General features: G+C 43.5%; 2 protein-coding genes across 2 annotated transcripts in view; one reads left to right on the forward strand and one right to left on the reverse strand.

Moving 5' to 3' along the window:
• The window catches only part of RMDN1 (regulator of microtubule dynamics 1), a 32,676-nt gene extending 31,335 nt beyond the window's left edge, over positions 1–1,341 (reverse strand). Inside the window, exon 1 of the mRNA XM_024206069.3 lies at positions 1,168–1,341. Coding sequence (XP_024061837.1) covers positions 1,168–1,281 — 114 coding nt within the window. The 5' untranslated portion in view covers positions 1,282–1,341. The remainder of the gene's footprint in view (positions 1–1,167) is intronic.
• Positions 1,342–1,741: 400 nt separating this feature from the next.
• The window catches only part of CPNE3 (copine 3), a 63,096-nt gene continuing 46,800 nt past the window's right edge, over positions 1,742–18,037 (forward strand). Inside the window, exon 1 of the mRNA XM_026662904.2 lies at positions 1,742–1,822. The gene's annotated coding sequence lies outside the window, so the exon portion shown is untranslated. The remainder of the gene's footprint in view (positions 1,823–18,037) is intronic.

Below are 18,037 nucleotides of genomic sequence, written 5' to 3' on the forward strand. Positions count from 1 at the left end.
CACTGAGGGGGGGGGGAGGGGGGTCGATCTAAGATACGCAACTTCAGCTACAAGAATAACGTAGCTGAAGTTGATGTATCTTAGATCAATTTAGCTCGGGTCCTCACGGCGCGGGATCGACGGCCGCGGCTCCCCCATCGACTCCGCTTCCGCCTCTTGCTCTGGTGGAGTTCTGGAGTCAACGGGGAGTGCGTTCAGGGATCGATTTAGCGCGTCTAGATGAGACACGATAAATTGATCCCCGATAGATAGATTACTACCCACCAATCCAGTGGGTAGTGAAGGCGTACCCTAAGTCTATAAGGTGCCACAGGATTTTGTCACTTTTTACAGATCCAGACTAACATGGCTAGCCCTCTGATACATGAAAAAATGAAACCTTAAACAGTGACGAGGAAGCAGATTATTTTCCCCAGTTGCTATGACACTAAAAGTAAAAGCTTCAATCAGTGTAAACGAGGGCATCAAGAAGACAGTCATTGCCAACCCATAGTGGACCAGGAACCAAGTGTAGTACAGCTCAGAAAAGACAAGCAATGTGTAACTTGTTTGGGACTGTCTGTGTGGACAGAAGGCATCTGACTCCTCTAGAAGTAGGTCACATCAGACATTGCTCTAACCATGAGCTCTGCCACTGTGTTTTGGGCTGATACTAGTAAGGGCAGCGTCTGGGCACCAGGCGGGCCTGACATGTTGCGGTGCTATAGTTAGCAGTGTTTGAGGAAGGGGATACCTGTTCATGTTTGTCTTCAGCCCTGTGGCTAACTAGGTCTTGACTTGACCTGCACTTTCTAGAAGTGACTGGACAGGGATCAATGGCAGCTCGGCCCGGCCCCCTCCACCCAAGCAGGGAGATGAAAGAGGGTGCGAGACCCGAGTGCGCCCAGCCCTGCAGACCGCAGGTTTACACCGGGAAGGGGCGTGGGGGGCTCCTGCAAGGGATGGGCCGGGAGCGGTGGATAGGAGGCTTCGATCGCAGGGAGAAGAGCCCCTGAAAGAATCCCCGCTCCGGCAGGGACGGTCTCTCTCCGGCGGGCCTGACAGGCTGGGGCAGCGGCCTGGCCGGGGCGTTGGCCTGTGACTGTCCCGGCGGAGAGGGGCGGGAAAGGGTCCCCAGAGCGCGTCTCCGACGCGGGGCTCAGTGTCCACTTCTGCCGCCTGCCCCACCTGCGCCTGCCGCCACCAGCCGCGTCTCACGCCTCCAGCCTCGGGCAGGAGCCGCTTCCCCACCCAGGCGGCGCCTCGGCGCAAAGGTCTCAGGATAATAACCGCTGCCGCCATGATGCACCACCCCGTGCTTGGCCCGACCCGCCTGCATCCTGGGGAACCTAGTAAGAGCGCCCGACCGGAAGCGGTCCGTCTGCAACAATGTCCGGGTCATACGGGACCGGGGCTCCTGTGTCGACAGGCTGCGGTCAGTACCCGGTAGCGTCCGAGTAGGACACATGACCTCGCTCTTTCCGTTCCGCCCGCTGAGTTCTCCGCTCTTCCCCCCATTCCTTACAGGGAAGTGTAGCGGGCGGGACTAAAGCAGCGTCTCTGCGGGAGCAAAGTAGGAGGGGGGGGGGGGGGAATTGGGATCACGTGGCCTCAGCCGCCCCTGGACGAAACGAACATCCCCGTTCGAGAATGTCATGGCTGTCAGCGGGGGCGTGTCTCGCGCATGCGCTGTTGCGCCCGTTTGGGGGCGGAGCGGTAGACGGGCGTGCTTGGGGGCGGAGCGTAGGGAGGGAAGCCTGTGGGGGGCCGTGTTATTGCTTCGCTTTCCGGCTCCCGCCGCTTTCTTTCTTCGTCCCAGGGCTTGGACCCTCAGCGCCGACAGGTGAGTGAGGCCGCGGCCGGTGGCGGTGAGTGAGGCTAGGGCAATGGGCTGCTGTGGTCTGGCCATGGGGAGGGGGGTGGGCACAGGGAACGCGGGCAGGGGCATGGCGGATCGGGGGCGCTGGGGGTGCGGCGGTTGGGGCGGGGCCAGAGCGGGCGGTTGCCTGTAGCGGATGGATTGGGGGGAGCGGAGGAGGAGGCAGTTAAGTGGGCGGGTCAGTTGGAGAGTGGGGACGCAGGTGGTGTTAGGGGTTAAGGGAGGGGAGGGGCCTGCCCCTTGCAAACCCCTTTGCTGGATCGGGATCTACTTGTGTAAATAACGGAGTTAACTCTCTGCTTACATTGCCTGGAGGTTCCTTCCCCCAACCCCCCACGGCATAGGAGGGGCTGTCTGCCTGGCTGTGGGTAAAGTGCACAGGGTGGACGTTTCTGCAGTTTAAATATTTCCCGAAAGTTGCTTTATTAAGTCTGTTCACATCCCTGGTAGGTAAATGCTTTTGCTATTTCACAGTTAGGGAAACTGAGGCACGGAAGTTAAGTGATTTGCACAAAGTCATCACATGATTTACAGTAAGTGAGTTGCAGAGCCAAAAGTAAAGCCTAGGAGTGATGGCTTCCTTGTGTGTTGTAACCACTACCTCATGTTCCAGTTAACAGAATAATCCAGATTAGTGCAGTGGTTTTCAACCATTAGTCATTTGTGGACCCCTAAAAATTTTCAAATGGAGGTGCGGACCCCTTTGGAAATTTTACACATAGTCTGCAGACCCCAGTTTGAAAAATCATCATTCTATGGTAACGGCTGCCTTTTGCAGACCCTTCGACATAGTCTGCGGACCTTGTGGGATCTGTGGACCACAGTTTGAAAACCACTGGATTAGTTTACCAGTTTGTATTGTAAAATATAGAGTAAGGTTTTTTGACCAGCTTCCTGTTTTAAGGGACATTCCTCCAATGTGAAGCTGTGAGGGACTTACTTGAGGCAACTGACAGTTATGCTTGTTCCTTGAGTAGTTGCTTAAAACAGGTTTCATTTACTTAAATTATAAGTATTAGCCAATGTAAAAATGTAACACTATCCCTCTGTGTTCTTCCAAAACTGTCACTGTAGAGCTGGTTGAAGGACAAATTATCTTGTGATAACTTCCATGAAAAATTGTATCCCTTTTTGCCAAGAAAAACCCCCTCAAAGTTTTATTGTTTTTAGACCTACTCCATATCTTGGTGCTGTTGAAGGCAGAACTCAGTTCATGCATTTTGTCGGTCTTTAGGTTTCCAACAAAGGGTGTAGAAAAAAGCTGGATATTTGTAATGCCAACCAATTTTTGTCCGTAGACTTCAAAATCATACCATCTAAACTCATCAAATGTAGTCAGTAACAATGATCTGGAAAAATCTAGATTCCAAAATTCCTAAAACATTTTCAAAACTCATTCACCAGCTGCTTTTCAAGCTTCAATTCTGAATCCATAATTTGTACCAGCTGCAAAGACGGTTACGATCAAAATTTTCAGAGCATCCTTTGACTTCTCAAAATTGAGTCTTTGAGTAGCTGATGCTCCACCTGAAAAATTTAGATCCGGACTTAGCTTGGCACAAAAATCTTTCAAAACCCATATCTGTGGCTCTGAGTAGCTTCTGACAATGATGGATTCAGCATTTTGAGGGCATGTGTCAGGACACATAGGGAGTTCCAGCTTTCTCTGAGGACAGGCACTGGCTACATTTGTCAGTAGGTGACTATTTACGGGGTGGTGTCCAAAAATTTGGCTAGATTTAGTTGAAACAAGTTGAGTTTTTAGACTTCCAGCAGACTCGGGCTGAATCTGACACTGGCTCAGTACTTTGTCAACTAATGGACATTTCAATAAAACAGAGTATCATGTTCTTATCTTACTGTTCAGAACAAAAATTGCTAAAAGTGACACATTTTTGGAGAATGAAAATGTAATCTTTCTAGTATTACTGTTGAAATTGGCTGAACTTTGTTTTGATTCAGGTTTTTTTAAAGGTAAAATTACGTAAGCTCTCACTAGTTTTGATGCGCTCTATTTCAGCTGAGTAGAAAAATACTTGGAATGTAGCTGTCTAGGTTGAAATGTAATCATAGGCAAGCAACAGACTTGTAGAAGTAATGTAGCATATGTCTTGGTCTTAATAATGCAGCCTTGGTATACACGTCACTTCGTGTTACACTGTTTACGGATCCCAAAATTTTTTTATTGTAGAGTCATTATGAAAGAAATTCAGCTCTCCTTGAATCCTCAGTTAATCTGCCCCCAGGTAAACCATTTTCATACAACAGAACCTTGGAGCAACTGGATGTGTGCATTCACATGCTGCCTAATTGTGTTTATCAGTAATTCTGGGCAAATTGGCCAGCAGTTCCTATGAAGAGTGGCATTAGCAATGCATTTGAGGATGCCCATAAATCTTGGAGAGTGACAGAGACGGAGATATGTTGGCTGGTGGGTCTATCTACATAGTAAGATAAGTGTTATGACTAAGGCTACAATTTAATCATGAGTATTTTTCGTAAAAGTCATGGACAGGTCATGGGCAAAAAACCAAAAAATCATGGCCCCATAACCTGTCCGTGACTTTTACGAAAAATACTCATGATTGAATCTTGGGGGGGGAGGGGTGCTGCAGGGAAAAGCTGAGGGCCTGCTGTGGGGGCACAGAGGAGGGAGCCCCGGGGGGCCCACCCCGCTCCTCTGGCCGCTGCAGGTGAGGGGAAGCCCCAGGGCCAGCCTCATTGGCAGCTGCTTGAGCAGTCCCTGGGGCCGCCAGAGCAGTGGCCAGTGCGGTTCGCTGTGAGACCGTCCAAGCGACTGGCTACAGAGCTGCTCTAGCAGCAGCCAGTGTAGCTGTCCCCAGGGCCGCCTGAGCATCTGGCTCCAGGGCCAGCTGCTTTGGTGGCCCTGGGGTCAGCAACACTGACCGCTGTATTAGTCACAGAGGTCGCAAGAAGTCATGGAATCCGTGACTTCCACGACCTCCATGATGGACACAGAGCCCTAGTTATGACCTTTTTCCAGGAAGACAACCATGTGGTATCCTAAACTGATGGCAAGGGTGACGTGTGGTTAGCTGCCATGGTTACTAGCCAAGTATGATTTGTGTGTACAGGGTGGATGAAAATCGGAGATTTTAAAAGAAATTAAAATTCAGATTTTTTTATTTAAATTAAATGCAGTTTATTTTTAAATAAACCTATTTGAAATTGACAACTTATGTTAAGACTTGCACTTATAATCAGGGCTTAAATTCTGCCAGAGCTGTCCAGAGCAGAGCTCTGGTAAATATTTTCAACCCCTCTAGAGGTTTTGATAGGATGTTGCGGGGCTGGGAGATACTCTGAGAATTTAAGCCCCGCTTATAATCTAATGAAAACATTTAAATTAAACTCAAAAAGTATTTAGTATATGTTTGCTGCCATGCTTTAAAGAAAGTTAAATCTCTGACCTGGTGGTAGTCACCTGGAACCAAAATTTGTTGAAGTGCTAAATCAGCTTTTGACAGCAGTAGCCTCTACTTCAGGTGCAGATGGAATTTCTTTTCAGTTGAGTTTATTAAACTAGTTCAGTTCAATGAGAAGTTCAGTCTTAAATTGGGAGTTAGAAAAAGCAGGAAAGCTTGTTGAGAGGATTAGATTTAGAAGTTCTGAAGTCTTGGAAGACAATGCCCAGAAACAATCAGTTCAGTTCATCAACTGCAAATAATACTTTTCTTGTTTTAATAAATCAGTTAGTTTTAAATGGAAAACATGTTTTGATGAGCTTTTTGATAAACTTTTTTTTCTTATGTTTCCAGAATGTTTAAGGTAGTTGTATTTAATTTTTAAAAGTTTGTGCTTGCTGTTTTTGCCCTTTTTAAATTGAATTTGATTTGCCATCCAAGCAGTTTGACTCAAATCACAAGTAAAAATGTATCTATTATAACTTATTAAATAAGAAATATCATTCAACATTTTTAACATAATGTAAAAATTAAGAATCACAATATGTGTAAATCGAGCTATATAATTACTTAAATAAGCATATAAGTAATTGATTGTAAATACTTTGCTTTTAAAATTACTTTCCTAAACAAATTGTCACCAATTGGTATGAGAGACTGTGCACAGCAATCAGGTGTCTTGGCTTAGTAATTTATATAGTGACACTAGCTCTTGGTGCTTTATGAACGAAGATGATCCTTGCCCCCAAAATCTTAGTTAGACAAAAACACCTCTACCCCGATATAATGCTGTCCTCCGGAGCCAAAAAATCTTACCGCGTTATATCGAACTTGCTTTGATCCGCCGGAGTGCGCAGCCCCCCCTCCCGGAGCACTGCTTTACCGTGTTATATCCAAATTCGTGTTATATCTGGTCGCATTATATCGGGGTAGAGGTGTATCAAAGATGATACAAGAAAAACGTAATATGAGTAGTTTAGGTTTGGCACACATTTTGTTAATCCCAGGTTTTTTATGACAGTTTGATATATAACTGGATTTTTAATTGAGGAGATAGGAGTCTTGCTAAAAGAAGCACATTTTTAGAAAGGATTTGCAGGAGAGCAAGGAAGCGTTGTGCACTGTCCGAGAGAGAGAGGGAGGGAGGGGTACAGGAAAAGGCACAGATGCAAGTGAAAGACTAAATTTATTCAGATTTTCATTGATTGGTAACATAAGTGAATATTATGCTTTTTTGACAACATAGTAATCGTTAAGTTATTGTATATGTTAGAACTAAACTACATAAGCCGATTATGAACATTGTTAGAAAAATGTTGTTTAAATTGTTGAAAACAAAATTACCTTTGTAAGTTGGGTCAGCATAGGTAGATCAAATGACAGTTAACACATTTCATCATAAAGAATCCAAAAGCACTGTACAAACGGAAGGTCTGATCCCGTGCCATTTTAAGACTCTTGCAGGGATCGCTGAATATCTCTTAAGATTAGGCCCTGTGTATGGATGGTTAAAACTTACCATTGATCTGTAGCCATTGGTATGGTGCACTGTAGTAACCATTCTGCACCAGCAACACTCCTCAAAATATATATTTTTAGAAGTGGATGTGGGATTTTTCTCTAAATAAAACTAAAATTGCAGCTTCAGATAGGTGGAATGTCTTCCATGTTGGACTTTGGTTATTATTCCTTTGATTATTTCCCCTGGCTTGTGGAAAGTTCTCCTAACAAGGTAAATGCTGCTGCTCTAACTTGCGTTTTTGTATTGTAGCTGGTCAGAGCTACTATAGAAGAGCAAAACATCTTTTGCAAAAACTCAACATCTTTTGGATGTCTGTTCTCCAGTGAAAGCCAGGGTTTTGTTCACTAAGTAGGTATTACATAATGAAGAAGTAGTTCTGAGTAATAGTTTCCATTAAATAAAAAATAGCTATGTTGATAACATGTTAGTGTTGAGACTCTTATCACACAGCTGAGAGGAGGAGCACAACTGCAAATCTGTCTGAATTTGTTGCATCTCTTTTGTAGTATCCAGTCTTTGACTGTAAGTGATAATTTTTTCTAGTGTGGCTTGTGAGAAACAGACCTTTGATTTTTCTTGATTGCGGGTGTAGTCAAAATTCTCTGTCCTAAACCTTGGTTACATGATGTCATCACTAAGGCTACGTTTTGGTCACAGGTATTTTTAGTAAAAGTCATGGACAGGTCACGGGCAGTAAACAAAAATTCACGGCCCGTGATCTGTCCATGACTTGTACTATATACCCCTGATTAAATTGGGGGGGGGAGGCGGCCCGGGGGGCGCCATGGGTGTTTGAGGGGGTGGGAAGGAGAGGCGGCAGCAGCGTGTGGCCTGGGAACCCCGCTGGTTCCTGGGGGAGAGGGAGGGATTGGTGGAGCTGGCAGGCTCCCTACCCGGCTCCATGCCTTCCCCTCTCTGTACGCTGCCTTATCCCTGAGCACTGGCCCTTCAGTTCCTATTAGCCGGGAACCATGGCCAATAGGAGCTGCCAGGGGCGGTGCCTGCAGGTGGAGGCAGCGCGCAGATCCCCCTAGCCGCACCTCTGTCTAGGAGTCGAGGGATGTCGCTGCTTCCAGGGAGCCCCCCCGAGGTAAGCGCTGCCCAAAGCCCTCACCCCCTCCTGCACCCCAGCGCTTAGCTCCCCACCCAAACTCCTGCTGCTGTTGGGGGAGAGGGGCACAGTGTACCAAGACTGCCCGAGCAGCAACCAGTGTGGTCACCGGTCACTGCAGAAGTCACATAGGTCCCGGAAAGTCACTGAATCCGTGACTTCCGTGACAAACTCGCAGCCTTAGTCATCACCAGTGCCCCAACATAAGAGCAGAGTTTAGTAGGCAGTCACCATGAAACCACCTGACAAACACCACACCTTGTAGGAGAAGTCTTCTTATTGGAAGCCCTCTTGATTAAGAACTCTTTGGGCTAGGCTCCAGACATAATTTCTTCACTACCTTTTTTCTTAGGGTATTGAGGTTATCTTTTCTCTCTAGGACGGTCTGTGTTAAATTCCCAGACATAAGCTTAAATCTGAAATCAAATTAAAGTCCATATTAAAAAAAAAAAAAAAAAACTCGTATTAACATAATAGAAACTGTAGAGCTAACATATCTAGTCTGAAATTGTAAGACTTCGCGTAAATTTGCCTTATTTTTAGTCACAATGAATTTTTTTTGGTCACAATGAAAAAAAAAAGGTATCTCTTTACATTTCTAAAAAGCGTTTTCTTCTGTCTCTTCTGATTAGCCGTTTTGTCATTGTCAGATCCCTCTCCCTTCAGCTGTTTCTCTTTGCAGTCCTAACTTACCTTTTGGGTACCCCTGTGCCTGACATCATCCCACACTCCTTCACATATACCCCAAAGTGGTATTTCTCAGAGTCTGTTCCCAGATTCATTCTGAATTGGTTTGTCCTTCTGTCGTTCAACCTTTTTTTTTATCCAAGTAGTTCTTTGAATTTGCAATCTCTTCATTTTCCACATGCCTTTCTATTGTCCGGGGAGGAACAGGGAGTTCTATTAGGATGCCTCTTGACTCCATTCTAATGTTTACTGTCCATGTCAAAAAGATGTTAGCCTTATGGTGTGCTAACTGTCAGCTATTTCTCTTGAGTTTCCAAAAATGAGCTCATACAATAGATCCACTCCGTCAAATATGATTGTGACAGACTGTACCCCACGTTCACCATTTTTATAAGACTATGATAAATATTGTACAAAGTATGCTTTGTGAGGTATCAATTGAAAACTCATAATCCACTGAACATTATTGTCCTGGTAAAATAGGTTTATCAGAATTGTATGTAAAGTTATAAGATTCTACTGTATAACATTGCTATAATATGCTCCAAGTTTAAGAAAAGCAGGCCCAAACCAGTTTTTCAGAGATAAAGACACTGGAGCTCCAGCCAGATATCGGCATAATCAGATGAACTATAATGGACCATCACCTAGGTAAGCAGCCGTTCTTTGGCAGGAAAGTGGGTGTGAGCAAGAACTTTACATATTGACAATGAAACAGCTGGGAGTTTCCGTGTAAATAGACTGGCTGTTGCCTGAACCTCAGCTGGAGATAATCCTCCAAGAGGGGAGAAGGGGTTAAGAAGGAGAAACAATAGCCTTCAAATCACCTCTCTACCCCCATCTTTACTCACTGCAGCTATAGTGCTTGAAAGTCAAAGGAAGCATCATTGAACTGGTGGAGGGGTCCTGGCAGGGAGGTTTTTCATGCAGTACAGATTGCTATCAGCATATGATAAAAACCTTTGTTTTGAATCCATTTAGCTTGTTAAGTTAGGTGTTAGTTTTCATATCTTTTATTTTCTTTGTTACCAATTCTGACTTTACTTGTAGTCACTTAAAATCTTTCTTTTTGCAACTTGTTTTATTGTTTTATCTAAACCAGTATGTGTTTAGCTTGACATGTCGGGGAACCTCCACTTGACATAAATTTCTGCATATCATTTTCCATTGATGAAATGGCCAGATACGATGTGTCTGCCTGAGTTCCCTCGTTTGTGTATCTTGAGAAGCATGTAGAAGGTCTATGTGGTGGGTTCATGGGGGGATGAGTTTCTAGAGTTTCTCTAGGTGTTGTTTCGGGAAGGATTTCATGATATCCTTAATTTCCTGGGAAAATTGTGGTACGGGGCTGTCTTTGAGTTCTTTATAGTAGGTGGTATTGGAGAGTTGTCAATTGGCCTTGTTAATGTAGTTGTGACTGTTGAGGACTACTCTGGCATCCCCAGTCTGCTGGTTTAATCACTATCTGGTGGTTAGATTTCAGGGACTGTATGGCTGTCCTCTCGGCAATGGGGAGATTATGATGAATGTGATGTTTAAGGATTTCACAGTCAATTTTTTCCTGAAGCAATCAATGTAATCGAGTGTGGTTTCGTCTGCTATGTGGTGGTCAGTCAGATGATTTTTTTTCTTATGATTGTCAGTGGAGATGTGGTAATGTCGAGTGGTTTTGTCATTAGAGGCAAATGTCCCTACAGACCAAGACACACCGACTCAGCATGGCACCAGACCCTACCAGAACAACAGATGCAAAATCTGCAGGCGTATCTTCACTGATCCAATAATCAACACTCCCCCACAACACACCTTTCAAGATCGATGGATCTTACACATGCTTATCACACCAGGTGGCTGTGACATTATCTGATTAGAGTACGACCATGCAAGTCATTGTTGCTACCACTGTTATATAATTGCAACAAATCTTATACAAAGTGTGACTCATGGCCAGAAACAGTTAAGCAGCTTGCCAGCTAATTGACCCAAACTCAACCCTTAGAGACATTTTGGTAGATAATGTTTGTGGTTTTGTGTGCTTACATATATATTAGAGGTTAACAATGTAATCAAACAGTCCCTGGCCATGCTGTATTCTCTTAATTCAGAGATCAAAAGGAAATATTAACATTTAAATGAACTGTAAACATAGTATTCATCTCTCTTTGAAATGTATAGCAAATCACCTGTGAATGGTGGAAAAACAGCCAATTGCCTTGTGTTAATCTGCGTAGCTAATTATGGGTAATACTTAGGAAATATCATAGAATCATAGAATATCAGGGTTGGAAGGGACCTCAGGAGGTCATCTAGTCCAACCCCCTGCTCAAAGCAGGACCAATTCCCAACTAAATCATCCCAGCCAGGGCTTTGTCAAGCCTGACCTTAAAAACCTCTAAGGAAGGAGATTCCACCACCTCCCTAGGTAACCCATTCCAGTGCTTCACCACCCTCCTAGTGAAAACGTTTTTCCTAATATCCAACCTAAATCTCCCCCACTGCAACTTAAGACCATTACTCCTTGTTCTGTCATCTGGTACCACAATGTCTACTTCAGTCTCCATGATTGTTCGCCTAAGGACTCCAACCTGTCAAGAGAAGGCCTGGAATTGTATAAAAACCCTTTGGGTCCTGATCCTTTTTATCTCAGATCTGCTTGATGCTTCACGTAAGGGACGCTTAAGTCATAAGGCTGAGGTCTCCAGTCCTAATCTGGATCACCCTGAATATGAACATTGGACTATAACCTATCGACTATTTCTGAAAGAACTCTTTGTAACTACAAAGCTCACTATCTCTTCTATGAATCTAATCTCAGAACTGTACTCCTATCTGTATGTATATTGATCTTTTAACCAGTACTCTCTTCTTTTTAAATAAGTTTTAGTTTAGTTAATAAGAATTGGTTGTAAGTGTGTATTTGGGTAAGATCTGAAATATTCATTAACCTGGCAGGTAATGTGTCCGGTCCTTTGGGACTGGTAGAACTTTCTTATATGATGAATAAGATTTTCAGTAATCCTCATCATATTTGACTTGGGTGTCTGAGTGGAGGCCTAAGCCTGGGTTGCTCTAAGGGAACTGTGTTGTTGGCTTCTGGGTAACTAGTAAGGTATTATAGAAGCTGTTTTGTGCTGGTTTGATAAATCTAAGTATTGGAATATCCACCAGCTTTGGGGATTGTCTGCCCCATTCTTTGCAGTTCACCTTCATCGAGTAACTCCAGTTTGGCCCCCTGGGACTCCTAGTCAAATTCAGTGTACCTCATTCAGTGCTGTAAGTGCCTCAACAACTGCCACGTGGGTGAAACGAGACAATCGCTGTGCTCTCAAATGAACTCATGGGAATATGATAAAAGACAAAAACACCCTGTCCCCTGTGGATGAACACTTTTCACTAATGACAGGTTTCAGAGTAGCAGCCGTGTTAGTCTGTATCCGCAAAAAGAACAGGAGTACTTGTGGCACCTTAGAGACTAACACATTTATTAGAGCATAAGCTTTCGTGGGCTACAACCCACTTCTGCCACAAATACTCCTGTTCTTTTCACTTTTCACTAAGTAATCACTCTATATCTGACCTATCAGTCCTCATCCTCAAAGGAAACCTGCACAACACTTTCAAAAGAGGAGACTGGGAGCTTAAATTCATAACTCTGATAGACACTAAAAATCATGGACTAAATAGAGACACTAGATTTATGGCTTATTACAACAATCTGTAACCCACTAACTCCCCTTTTTGTCCTATGGCTGCAGACATGGGCCAGTCTACCTTGAATGGTCCCTTTAGAATATGTGTTAACTACTTACGCTAAACAATCTGTTCCATCTTGCATTTAGCTGTGATGCTCAAAGTGCCTTTTCCAGACCTGAAGAAGCGCTGTATGTGGCTGAAAAGCTTGTCTCTCTTAGTAACAGCCTTCCAAGGGGAGCAGTGGGGACAAAAGACACATCTGGCTTCAAGACTAAGCTTGATAAGTTTATGGAGGGGATGGTATGATGGGATAGCCTAATTTTGGCAATTAATCGATCTTTGACTATTAGCGGTAAATGTGCCCAATGGCCTGTGATGGGATGTTAGATAGGGTGGGATCCGAGTTACTACAGAGAATTCTTTCCTGGGTGTCTGGCTGGTGAGTCTTGCCCACATGCTCAGGGTTTAGCTGATCACCATATTTGGGGTCGGGAATGAATTTTCCTCCAGGACAAATTGGCAGAGGCCCTGGGTTTTTTTTGCTTTCCTCTGCAGTGTGGGGCATGGGTCACTTGCTGGAGGATTCTCTGCAACTTGAAGTCTTTAACCCATGATTTGAGGACTTCAATAGCTCAGACATAGGTTAGGTGTTTATTACAGGAGTGGGCGTGTGAGATTCTGTGGCCTGCGTTTTGCAGGAGGTCAGACTAGACGATCATAATGGTCCCTTCTGACCTTAAAAGTCTAAGTCCTGGTGTTGAATTTGGGAACTTTGATTAGGTAGATGTATAGAAATCATTATTATTGGTTTTGGTTTCTTTTTTAAATTTTAATGCAAAGGTACCACTACTATGACTCTGATTTTTCACTGATAAGCACATAGGTAGACTTCTGAAATCAGTCCCCAGAGAACTGACTTTTAAGAATTGGAGTTTGTAGAGTGAGATTCCGTCACTCCATGGTAATAAACTGAAAAGGAGTGTGCAAAGTATTAATTAGGCTAGAACATGTGATCACTTATATTTCATTCCTGCATGGCAGATAAAAGCAAGTTCTAACTAGAAAATATCCTCCTTTCTTCCACTTTGCATTAATCATACAGCCAGCTACTGACTTTGTTTGTAGAAGTTACAGTAAAAATGTTATACACACAAAAAAAGGCATGGCTATGGCATTCGTCAAGTTGCTTAACTGAAATCTTTTTCTAAAGTAATTGACACTAAAAGATATTCTGGTAAAATGTAGATGGATATTATTCTGTTAAACATATTTTTGCTTATCTGAATATATTTAACAGAGGTTCATTTTAATTGTACATCTTGGGTGAGTTTAGAGGTTATTTGTTGTATAAACTTTACTATACTGCCCTGTAATTCAGGAGATTGCTGTTTCTTAGCTATTTTGCTTAGGGCTGAATACTAACTTTAAAAGTGCTGTAGTGAAGTAGGTACGTTGGCCTTCACCCATGTGTCAATAGAAAAGCTTAGGAAGATGGGTGAGGTGTAGTAATTCACAGGACCTGGTAGAGCTATGTGTAGACAAACCCAGAAAGTCAAACTGATAGTTTCTTGCCTGCACAAACAGATGTGGCTTTTACTATTTATAGTAAGTATTACTGTTCCTCAGTAAACACTACTTGGCAAAATAATTCAGGGCAGCTTCTTTTATATAAATCTATTTATAGCTAATTAATAGTCTGACCCGTTATACCGGTTATGCCACCAGTATTTTAAGTAAATGTTTGAAGTGCAGGAATGCAATGGTGTTTACGTAAGAAAGTGACCTAAGGTACATTACTCCTGAGGGCATTATGTGCCAAAAATTTAGAATTCTGCACACAGTATTTTAAAATTCTGCAAATGTTATTTGTTAAATAAATGTGGAATCTCCAGCATGGCATTGAGGAGCACAGGCCATTGGTTGCACAGAAGTGGGAGATCACTGTGCTGCTCCCCCCACAGGACATGGACTCAGTGGTGAAGCTGCACCCAACCCTGATACAGCGCATGGACCAGGTCTGCCCCTTAAACACCCCAGGGCCCTGCCCCTCCATGCCAGGTGCACTACGTATGGGCAGGCAGGCTCAGGAATGCAGGATACAAGTGTGGAGGGGCTTAGTGTGGGGAGACCCAGGTGTGGGTTGAGAGGGCTCTGTGTGGAGCAATCTGGGTGCGGGTGGCTCACTGGGGGATGTGGGTGCGGTGGGGATCTGGACGCACGTGGGCTTGTTGGGGGTGGGGTGTCTGGGTGCAATAGTAATGGGACTATGCAGGGAGGTCCAGGTGAAGGTGGTTGGGGCTCAGTGGGGGGGTGGCGGCTTGGTGTGGGGGGATAGAGCTTGGCAGAGGGGTCTGGGTGTGGGGGATTCAGTGGGGGGTTCCAGATGCTGGGCAAATGGGGCTCAATGGGGTGGGGATCCATGTGAAGCTGGTTGGGGCTTGGTAGGGGGATCTGGGTGCAGTTGGCTTGCCAAGGTGGTGCAGGTGGAGTGGGGCTTGTCAGGGGGTGTTCTGGATGCGGGGAGGGATGAGGCTCAGCAGGAGGGTCTGGGTATGAGGGGGTCTGAATTCACAGGGGTTGGATGGATAGGGGAGCAGCTCCCTGTACAGTGATCCCTCCCCCTGCAGCTGAGGAGCGTTGGGTGCAGGAAGCGCAGGGGGTGGGGGAGAGCTTGCAGAGCTTCTTACAGCTGGGGGAGAAATATGGGGGTAGGTCTGACATGGCCCTGGATGCTGTGCAGAGGAAGTAGTAGTCCCATCCTCCCCAGCCCAGCAAGAACTACTAGCTGAGCCCGGCGCAGGGTAGGAGCCACCAGCCAGGTCTTTTCACAGTCCTGCCCCTGCCCCACAATGATTTACCTCTCTGACGGCTGCCTTGGCACCCAAAACATACTGTTGGGGACGGTTGCATGACCGCTCTTATGGCTTCCCTGTCAGAAAGTCATTTTTCTGCAGAGAAGCAAAGAAATCTGCAGGGGACATAAATTCTACGCGTGCGCAGTGGCGCAGAATTCCCCCAGGAGTAGTACATGGATAACTGCCTTGGTGTGTTAGACAATATCAGATCTGTTTAAGGAACCTCTTTATTTATTTTTTTATTTTATTTTCTCAGAAGTTTAGACATGACCAAATAATGTGTGAGATTCTGGCTAACAGTGCATAGGGAACATAATTTATAACCTCAGTTACTCTCTACTACCATTTGGACTGCAACTATTAGTTATTATACAACTTGTCAGCATTGCAGAGTAAAACTACAGAGGAGTTTTAACTGCTAATTTGCATTCACACTAGTACAGTCTGAATATGAAGTGACAATGTTCGGATGATTAAAGGCTGGTACTTGGAGAATTGACCAGATAAGAGCATCTAATATCCAAATGAAATGACAAAATTAGTCCTTTGTGATCAGAGCGTATCATATAAAATTCTATTTTGATTATTTTTGGTCTTTCTGTTGTAGAATTTGTGCACATTAACACATTTAATAGGAAAAAAGTGAATGCAGTTGCATCAACTATTAGGATGTATCGGTACATGCAAATGAACTAAAGGAGTGTTTCCTGTTGTAGTTACGTTGTGCAATTCTAAACAGCCTTTCTTGGAAGTCATAGAAAGTAAAGCATATAACTCCTGTGTAAATTCACTGTTGCCAAAACCAAAGTCTGTAGTGTACTCAAAATAATACAGTAATTTGTGCACATGGCTCTGTTCAGAGCTCTTATTTTTGGAACCTCTTTCAGATTAGTATATATATAAGGGGTTAGGACTTATGTTATAGCAGGGTGGCTACAAATCAATGATTTAAAAAAAATTAAAAAATCAGATTTTTTTTTTTTTGGTGGATAAAAGGTTTTTTCCTCAAAAAGCATATCTAAAGATAGTTTTGATTAAGATACATTATAGCTCAAAGATATCTCATCATGGAATAGGAATGATTCATTCTAGAGTATGAGAATATATTCATGTAATGTTTGAGAAGTTTTTTGTAAATAAGTTCCAGTAGTTCATGGATTAGGGACGCAATCTTACGGGGTTCCAGGGGCTTCTGTATAGATTATTTAGGTTAATCTTTCTATCTACCCAATGGAACTCAGTGCTCAGTCTAGAAGATACCATCAGAGATGCTTAGTTTTGCAGTTCTGAAACTGTGGATTTGTGTCTGCAGAGGTAGCATGATTGTTAACAGCAAAAGTGTTGTTAAATAAACAAATAAATAATATATAAAGGTGAGACATAACAGACCTCAACCCTATTGTCCCTCTGCAAATTTGTGTACACAGAGTCAATCCCTGACCGCTCTAAAAGTGCAAAGTTTCAAAAAGTTCAATGAATAGAAGATTGTTGGGGGTGGAAAGATCTGGACAAGGAGAAGACATCTGGAGATAAATGTGAGAAGGGAGGGACAGGCAGTAGAAACAGAAGTGAAACTGTTTGAGCAGCATATTCCAGAAGTCTTGAGGTCTTTCTGAGTATAGCCTTCATTGATTTGAGATCTACCATACCATTCTTTCACTAGAAGGGAAAACCTATAATGGCAGCTGGCAGTAAAAGAGACCCAGTTTGGGAATATTTTAATGAGCTTCCTTTACCTGTGGGTAAGATAGGCATGCGTGCAAAATGCAAACAGTGCAACAAAGAAATGCAAGGCCTGGTTGCCTGAATGAAACAACATCATGAGAAGTGTTCCTTCTCAGGAGGAAGCTGCATTGAAGAAAGGACCCTGTCTGAATATGCAGGATGTTTAGGTTGGTTAACTTTTTTATTTCATACTTCTTTCTTAAGGACTGCCTGTCTTCCTTCTGGACTATTCTTGAATTCTCATGTTTGAGCAAAAAATATAGTTGTTACTCTATGGTACTAGCATTTTAGATGCAGTTGTGATTAAAAAATAGCTGAAATAGGCAGATCTTCCTTTTCCAATTTCACCTTTAAAGTACTACTGTAGTGTCAGTGAATGCAATGAGTAATACTAAATGAGCAGTATGGTGGTAATAATTAAATAACTGCATTGACTTATTTTGTTTAGGAGAATCCATCCTCAACATACAGGATTCTGAATACTATCCACCTTCAAGATCACCATCATTTTCTATCGTTTCAGAGTTGTCTGCCAATGACAGTGTTTCAGTCACATCAGGTGTGTCACATAGCCACAGTATATCACCTCTAGCAAAAAGAAAAAAAAATCTCCATCATCCAGAAACAACCATAGATAAGCTTGTGATAAGAACTAGCAGATTACAAAAAGAGGTAATTGATATAAAAATTGCCCGGGTTGTTTATGCAACAAACTCTCCTTTCCATATGATTGAGAACCCACACTTCATTAACATGGTTCAGTCATTAGGACCAGGATACAGTCCACTCAACAGAGCAGATGTTGCAGGCAACTTGCTGGATAAAGTGTATGAAAGAGAAAATGAGCAGTGTGCAAAAGAACTAGAGGGTGAAATTGTTAACCTGAGTTCTGATGGGTGGAGCAATGTCCACAATGATCCAGTTGTATGTGCTTGTGTGACAACAGAAGAAGGGACTGGCTTCCTTACAGAAACAATTGATACATCAGGAAATGCACACACAGCAGAATACTTACAAGAAGTAGCAGTAAAAGCTATAACAAACTGTGTGTGTGGGGGCGGAAATTCAAATGTCTAGTTACGCAGCTTGGTCACAGACATTGCTGCAAATGTATCCAAGATGAGAAGAAATTTAGAAGAGAGTGAAGAGAGTCCCAAGCTA

Source organism: Terrapene carolina, unplaced genomic scaffold (assembly GCF_002925995.2).
Source record: "Terrapene carolina triunguis isolate 2854851 unplaced genomic scaffold, T_m_triunguis-2.0 Scaffold58, whole genome shotgun sequence".
Taxonomy (NCBI): Eukaryota; Metazoa; Chordata; order Testudines; family Emydidae; genus Terrapene; species Terrapene triunguis.